Source organism: Nannospalax galili, unplaced genomic scaffold, assembly GCF_000622305.1.
Source record: "Nannospalax galili isolate Female #2095 unplaced genomic scaffold, S.galili_v1.0 scaffold324, whole genome shotgun sequence".
In the NCBI taxonomy this organism is placed as follows: Eukaryota; Metazoa; Chordata; class Mammalia; order Rodentia; family Spalacidae; genus Nannospalax; species Nannospalax galili.
In genome coordinates, this window is record NW_008353027.1 from 2,478,142 (window position 1) to 2,487,216 (window position 9,075).

Below are 9,075 nucleotides of genomic sequence, written 5' to 3' on the forward strand. Positions count from 1 at the left end.
AAATAGAGTCTTACAACCTGGCTCCCTGGGACCTTGCTCATATGAACCTACAGCAGTGGTGTCAACATGCACAAGACCCATGCAAAACCAAACAAACAAAAACCCAGCACAGGACTGTGAAAATGGGCAGCAGGACCCAATCTTAGCTGAAGAACAACTGGCAGCTGATTACTGCTGGGTTAGGTACAGTTGGTCATCATAAAAGGAGGGACTCTACATAGGCTGAGTAGATCTCAGTGGATGAACTTGCACAGAGGGACATTTGGGGACACTGACTTGACTCAATAGACTTTAACAGCAATGACAGAATGCATGAAATCCAGTTTGGAGTGGGGGCAGCTATGGAGGGGTGCCAATGGGAAGGGAGTATAAAGATGATTAAGATGTCCTATATGAAATATACATAAACTCAATAAAATATAAAAAAAATTTTCAAAGAAAAAATGTTCCAAATTCAGAATCAGAGAGAGAGAGAACACTACGAATAATGATTCTGCATTAAATAACTAGAATAAGGGTTCCCTTGATTAAGAGAAAGAAACTGAAAGGTTTGAAAAGGAAAATAAGAAACAAAATTTCAGACACATTAACATCTGAGACTGCATGACCTTTCAATGATGATGTGAATCTGCCAGGTGGACACTCAACTCTAGAGCTTCAAAGGAATGTCTGATCTAAAACTAAATCCTCAAGATAGAATATTATTTAGGAAAATCAAATTTTTTTCTTTTTAATTTTCATTTATTTATTTATTTTTATTTTATGTGTATGAGTGTTTTGCCTGCATGTATGGAAACGCACCTGTGTTGTGCAATGTCTGTGAAGGCCAGAAGAGGGCATCAGATCCTCTGGGACTGGAGTTATGGATGGTTGTTAGCTGTCATGTGGGTGCTGGGAACTAAATCCAGGTCTCTGTGAGAGCAGTCAGTGCTCTTAACCACAGCTATCTCTCCACCCCAAATTACTATTTTCTATAAATTGATGTCACAATGTAAGCAATTGGTCAGTCAACAGAATACTGATTTCAGATAAGATCTTGAAGTCTAAAGCTTGACAGTCACATAATTTTAATTTAAGTCAAAGAATTGCTATAGTGTTTTGTGAATTGCTTCACATGGCAGCTAACAACCATCTGTAACTCTAGCACCACTGGATCCACTGTAACTCTAGCGCCACTCTTCTGTCCTCCACATACACATACATATACCTAATTAAAAATAAAGTATTCTTTAAAAGGGTTTACTAGATGATCTGAATCAGTCTGATCAAAGTAACATCATAGACATCAATGATAAAAGAAAAAAGCAGTAGAAAATAAATTCAGTAAAATTACATAAAATAAGAAACAGGATAAGAAGTTTCCAGAAATCTCTTATCTAAAAACCTAAATGAATACTCTTAACTGAAAGATAGTCAAGTCATCTACATCCACAAGTCCTATACTGATAGATTCAAGCAACCACAGGTTGAAAATGTAGCAGGTATGCAATGACTGTACCTATACTGAGCCTGCATATACTTTTTCTCTTGTCATTACCAAAACAATGCAGTATTAACAACTATCTACATAGCATTATATTAGGTATAAGTAATATAGAGATGAATAAGCTATACAGGAAGATGTTCAAAGATTATATATACTTTCGCATTTTATGTAAGGGATTTTAATATTAAAGGATTTTCGTTTCCATCAGGTGGGGGTGTGGTCATAGAACCAATACCTAAGGCTGACAAGGGAGCACTATAATTTAAATTTAAAAAAATTAGTATCATGTGTTGTGCACTGCTAACTGCAAAGTGCCTTTATGTAGCATATTATATACATATGTAGGTATGTGTGTATGGGTACAGGTCTATGTATATAATTATTACATTAATGCTTAAGGTTTGTTCTGAATTGTTAATGATGTAGTTGTATTTTTTAATCTCCCACTGCCAGAGATGAAAGCAAGACCTTGCGCATGCTAGGCAAGTCCTCTATTACACCCACAGCCTTTAATTATTATTGTTTCACTAATCCTTATAACAATGTGTGGTACACAGTGAGTGAGCTAGACGTTGGATGATTACATGAGTAAGAAAATACACAATTTAATAAAAAGAACAAAGGTGGAAATATTAAAAAATAACAATAACATAAGAATGATTCAACACTTTTTTAAGTTATACAAAGAAAGAAAAGTTTGACTCTGGACCAAGTCATACTTCGACAATTTATCTCAAGGGAACAGACCTGGTTACTTAATAAACTGGATTATTAAATTGTCCTAAAATTGAAGTAGTCAAGTAATGAAAAATCTCTACCTATGGGATAAAAACACTGGTAATTAATATAATAGAAAAGCCAGACATGATGGCTCACACTTGTAATCATAGCATTTGGGAGGCTGAGAGAGGGAGCTCTATGTCAAGGCCAGCCATGAGCTACACAGTGAGTTCCAGGCTGCCCTGAGTTATAATGACCCGTTCTCAAAAAAAGAAATAAAGAAATAGTAGTAATAATAGAAAATGCTTTCTTTTCTGTAATAGTGATATCCAACATCTTAAATGAAAGCAAAGCATCTGTGGGAAAACAAAAGAGCTTTAGAAAATACATAAAAGTTTATGTGTGAAACTATAATTGACATATAACATTCTATTTTGCCAATAAACATTAAATATTTTATTTTATTCTTTAATGAATGCATCTGAAAATAGAGAGTATCATACCTGCAAGCAAAGTACAATGGAGTGGCTCCTGATACATTTGGCCTGTTAATATCAGCACCACTGTCTAGCAAGCACTGCACTGTCTGGGGGGAAAAAAACAAAAGTAAAGCTAGAGTAGTCAAACAAAAAGATACAACTGTCAAAATTTTACTCCACATAAGGAGAGTTCTTCCCACAGTTTGAAGCTTTAAAAAGAAAACGAGTGGGCGGGCACATGATTAGGAAGGTAAAAGTCCAACCTGAGTTACTACTCAGGTACTGTGTCCTGATTACAGTAACTCTCCTAGAATGGTTTTCAATCTGCAACCCAACTGTCAAATGTGACTACTCAGACTTGAAATATGGCTACCATCAAGAAACAGAATTTATTTTAATTTTAATTATTTAAAGTTACATAATTACACACAGCTAGCAAACTGAACACTATTAATTTAGATAAGTAAATTGTAAAATTTATGAGTTTCTACCTCTTGGAACAAAATTGAGTACTGAGCTATAATTCTCCCAAAGTCAAGTATAATTGCTGAAATACAAAATGTTAAAAAGCTAAGAAGCCATGTCCATACTGCATTTCTGAGAGTCCTTCATATGTATTCTGTTCCCTGCAACCATTTGACTCATAGTGACAAAAAGCAAGCTGATAAAAAAAATCTTAAAAGTATACAATTGATCATTAGGGATAGAACAAAGCCCACCTGAAAAACCTCAAAAATAATGTTTTCTAGTTTTATTCCTATGATCCTCATTTGAGTTTCTCCTGCAAAAAGGAAGAAAGCATGTAAAGACATTAAAGAAAATACCTTTTAGAATTAAGTTGCTTGATAATACCTTTGGATTGAGCACATATATTCACTGCTGCTCTAAACCCTAGTACTACATCAGAACACATCACAATGAACACCCACACAAGAACAAGACAGAATTCAAAAGCATACTACAAAAGTCAGTAAGCTCCTCATAGAGGGCATCTGGCAATAGCAGTAGATATTTTGATTTGCATGACTGGGGAAAGGAGAATGCTTATTGGTAGCTACTGAACAAAGATATTTCTTTGTAGGAAGTAGTATTGCAACATTATAGGGTCATATGAGAAAACTGCAGGGATGCAGCCAAACATCCTACCATGCACAGAACCACCCTCACAAAGGTAACACTGGAATGTAACAGTTTTCTTAAAGCCTTCAAATGTGTAAAGTACATTATTTCAAAGGTGTAACTCTCTAGTTGTCAAAGCTATTATTCAAATATAAGGTTAAAGGGCTAGAGAGATGGCTCAGCAATTAAGAGCACTGGCTGTGCTCACAGAGAACCTAGGTTCAGTTCCCAGAACAACCATCTGTAACTCCAGTTCCAAAGGATCCAAAGCCCTCTTCTGACCTCCGCAGGCACACAGGTGCACTTACATGCATGCAGGCAATACACTCATACAATAAAATAAAATAAAAATAATTTCAAAAATAAAATATTCAAATACATGGTCAAAAAAGCATTATTATTTTTTAAAATACCTAAAATGCTCCTTTTTCCAAAAGAAAGAAGGACTCAGGGGAATAGTCTCCCCAAAAACAAGGAACTAAGTCAAAACAGATATTATAGAAACAGAATAGTAAGAAATTTAAACACAAAAGAGGCATTATGAAATTTTCAGACTTAGAGAACAACAAAAAATAAAAAACTCAAAGATTTATCTAACAAATTAGTCTTCGTAGAAAATAATATTGCAACATTATAGGGTCGTATGAGAAAACTGCTGATTCACACAAAGGAAACAGAAAGTGAGGCCAGCAAGATGGCTCAGCTGGAATAAGTGCTTGCTGCTCAACTCTGACAATGTGAGTTTGATCCCCAGGACCTGCTTAAGGTGGAAAGAGAGAAATGTCTCTAGAAAGTTGTCCTCTGACCTCCACCACAGTACACAACACATACAATACACACACATTAAAAAAAAATTAAAAAATGAGGCCCGGGCATGGTGGAGCATGCCTTAATCCCAGCACTCTGGAGGAAGAAGCAGGCAGATCTCTGTGAAGTAGGTTAGAGGCCAGCTTGGTCTACATAATGAATTCTAGGCTACCCAGGGCTGTACAGTACAGTGAAACCCTGTCCCAAACAAACAAAAATTTTAAAAAATTAAAAAGTCAATTACCAACTTCAAGAAAGAATATCCTCATAACTTAACTCATCACTGAACAAACTTTCCTAACTATACAACGTACCTAACATTGAAAACTTATAAATTCATAACAAGAAACAGTATACAAGTGTCAAAAATTGAAACAATCATAAAAACGTATTATTTGGGGAGCTCAAAATGGCTCAGCAGTTAAAAGCACTGGCTGCTCTTGCTGAGGACCTGGGTTTGATTCCCAGCATCCACACGGCAGCTAACACCAGTTCATAACTCCAGGACCAGGGGATCTAACACCCTCTTCTGGCTCCGCAGGCACTTCACAACATGGGTATACTTACACATATTGCAGGCAATACACTCACACATGTAAAAATAATAAAATATTTTTTTAAACTTATTATTTGGTACATGGAAATATGTACCAAATGAAAAGCTTAAAACGCTGATAATCAGCCAGGTGTGATGGCATACATCACGTATTCTACCAGAATTTAATTCTATCCCAGTATGAATTTTAAAATCTATGTAGTGTAGCTCAGTTGTAAGATTTCTTTTTTAAGCAAAGCAAACAGATTTATACAGAAAAGTGAGAAAGAATGCCTGAAGGTAGGAGGGGATCCAAGGGAGATATTCCTTTTTGCAGGAAATAGGGATTATTTTGTTTCATTTTAGGTATGTACATAGTAAACAGAGGGTCCTGGGTTCAATTCCCTATGCAAAATAAAAACAAATGGTTATAATAAAGCAATGCCTGTAACCTCATAACTATCAGGTGTGTATGTGCTGGCTATCTTAATTGTTAATGGATAAAGGAAGACCCACCCTGAATGTGGGCAGCACCATTTGATGGGCTTGGCCCTGAAAAAGTGTACAGGTGAAGGGAGCCAAACAAGTAAGAAGCAGAGAGAATGGGCGCATTTCTCTCTGCACTTTAAGAATGTGGTGTGACCAGCTGGTTCAAGATCCTGCTGCTGACTACCCTGAAATAATGCACTGTAACCTGGACTTGTACATACACAGAATAAAGCCCTTGTTCCCCTCAGTTGCTTTTTGTAAGGATATTTTATTACAACAGAAATAAAACTAGGACATCCGTTCAATCCCTGACAAATATCTATTAAGCAGTAGTATAAGTGCCTACATAATTGTTTCTGTTTAGTTTTTAAAACTTCATTTTTTTTTTCTTTTGGTCTTTTTGAGACAGGGTCTCCTGTAGTCCCAGCTGGCCTTGAACTCACTACATAGACCAGGCTGGCCTTGAACTCACAGAGATCCACCTGCCTCTGCCTCCCAAGTGCTGGGATTAGAGCACACCTGGCTAAATAATGTCATTTTTATACTGTACACTTTTTACAGTGCTTCTGTAGAGTTTACAGGCTTAAAACAATTTAGCAAAACAGACTGACATATTCCTCTATTTTCAAGCAAATAAAGTAAAAAAGCATGACTTACAACATAAACTTTTAATATTCCCATCATATTTTCATACATCCTACAGATACTAGAATTTCTTAAGTTTATTTGCCATATCTTTCAATATCCTTCAAAGACATTAAAAATTCTTAAGATAACATACACTTGACTAAGGTAGTGGCAACTGCTTATTCTAGCATTTTCTTTCCCACTCAGGTTTTTTCTGCTTTTCTACTTTAACAAAATTATCCCAGTTAAGATACTCTTATGAGGGCTGGAGAGATGACTCAGCAGTTAAGAACCTTTGCCACTCTTAAAGTGGACTCAAATTCAGTTCCAAGTACCACTTCAGGCAACTCACAGGCCTCTAATTCTACATCCAGGGGATCTGATGCCTCTGGCCTTCCCAAACTCTTATACTCACGAGCACATACACAGACAAACACACACACACACACACACACACACACACACACACACACACACACACACACACTAAAAATAGTAAAAAAATTAACACTCCATAGGGCTGGAGAGATGGCTCAGTGGTTAAAAGTACATACTACTCTTCCAAAGGACCTGAGTTCAGTTCCTAGTACCCACAGTGGGCAGCTCTGAACTTCCTGTGTAACTCCACCTTTAGGGGATCCTGCGTACTCTTCTAATCTCCTCCAGGCACTGGTACTCACACAGACACACACATATATGCATAATTTAAAATGAATCTTTTAAGATCCTCAATATATGCAACTGTTAAAGTAAATACCTTTTAAGGTTTTCAAAATTTCACTTGTAGGTAAAAATGTTACCAACAGAAAAATAGAAGGAAACCATTTATCTTAAAGGAACAAAAAATGTCACGGAATCTGAATGTAAAAATTATTTTTAAATGTCTTATAGTACTAAAATGACTGAAAAGTCATCAACCACTGATTTGTTTAGAAAGAAAAATAAAACCCGTTTGTTGGTCTCTTTTTGTGAAAGCTCTGAAACAGAAGGGGACGGATAAACAGTTCAATCAATTATTGATTTGATGCCATAATAGGAAACACAGCAAGAAGAGTCATACATAACCTTCATCACGTGATTTTTTTTTCAATTTCCAATCATTGCTCTGAGGCAAGTAAAGATAACTCAAATACAGAAGGGATCTAAGATGTCCTCATCTCAACAATTAGCAGACTACCGCAGTGAATGAAGGGAAGTCAATACCAGAGCAGGGGCAACTTGCCCATCACCACCCTATTCTGGCAGTTCCTGCTGAGCCTTGTTGAGGAGGTGAACCTTCCAGAAATGCTTTCCACATCCTTAATTAAACAAGGTTAAGTCAAAAATGAATTCTCATTCCCAGGTAATCCAAATTGACAATATGTCAATGGTAAAGCAAGGGGACTAGGGAGAGAGCTTGGCAGTTAAGACCACTGGCTGTTCTTGCAGAAGATTCAGGATCGAATCCCAGCACCCACATGATGGCTAACAATCACCAGTAACTCCAGTTCCAGGGGATCCAACGCCCTCTTCTGTCCATTACCAGCACTGCACAACACAGGCGCATTTACATGCATGCAAGCATAACACTCATACACATAAAATAATTTTTTAATTAGAAAAAAAAAAGCAAAAGGCCTCTCTGGAACAACAAATTGTTTTCTTGCTCACAATATCCTCCATGATCTAGAAATGAAATACCAAAGAGAATTAAATACCTACATAAAACTGCACTGACCTACTTAAATTTAACAACACAAGTTTCAAGACTGTATACAATCTTAAAAATAAGTGTTTCCAACTATGTAAAAATTGCTAATTATATATACAAGGGATAAAACTCAAGTGGAGGAAAATGTTCTCTGAGCATTTACTGAACACATCAAAGCTCTTGAAGAAGCCAATACTACTTGAAGATTTTAAATCTTACCAAAACGTAAGGCACAACATAATCAACAAGAATAGATTTTGAATTCAATTTTTTGAATCCCTAAATATTTTCAGAACTTTGATTTTTAAGCAGATATAGACAAATCAGATACAACCGATTACAGAAAAGGAAAAAAGTGGCAAATGTTCACAAACGCAATGAAGACAGAAAATAACGGACCAATGACACTGCACCTAAATGATCCATGCCATTTTTCTTACAAGTATTTTGTATGCGTGTAACTGTATCACCAAAAGAGGGTGTCTGATCCCCTGGAACTGAGTTACACATAGTTAGCTGCAACGTGGGTGCAGGGAACCAAACCCCTGGTCCTCTACAAAAGCAGGAAGTACTCTTAACTGCTGAAATCTCTCCAGTCCCAATTGTTCCATCTTTCAACAACAAAATAGCTTATTACGTGCTATGGAGACCACAACTAGCTTGTTGGATATAGGGAATCATGAAAAATTTGGCAACAGTGAAAGGTTTTTGAATGGGCAACAACCAAATATTAATTCAAAGTCAAACACATAATGAATCCAAGATGATTCTGGCAGCACTTGCCCATGTTGCATCACATGACTTCTATTCTGAACACACATCTGCACTATACATGTCATCATACTACCTAACACCAACAATAACTAACTCAAACACTTTGGCTCAGATTCAAGACTATTATGAATTGCAAAGTTTTTACTCTACATACAAAATTTTCTACTCTACAGAAACAACAGTTTAATTATGAAAAAAAAATGTTTTCCTACCATCATTCCTACCAGGTAAAAAATTAGTGTTCTGTGTTGGATTATAGCATATTAAAATGTTTGCTTTTAAAAAAATGCTGAGTTGCTAACATGAATTTCATTTAGGAAAACTGCTAAATGAATCTTGACTTGGAATT

At 36.2% G+C, this 9,075-nt stretch overlaps 1 protein-coding gene across 1 annotated transcript in view; it reads right to left on the minus strand.

The window, feature by feature from the left end:
* The window catches only part of Hace1 (HECT domain and ankyrin repeat containing E3 ubiquitin protein ligase 1), a gene marked incomplete in the record, with an annotated part of 114,738 nt that overhangs the window by 78,496 nt on the left and 27,167 nt on the right, over positions 1-9,075 (minus strand). The window contains 1 exon segment of the mRNA XM_029554645.1: positions 2,710-2,792. Within this exon segment, the coding sequence (XP_029410505.1) occupies positions 2,710-2,792 (83 nt within the window).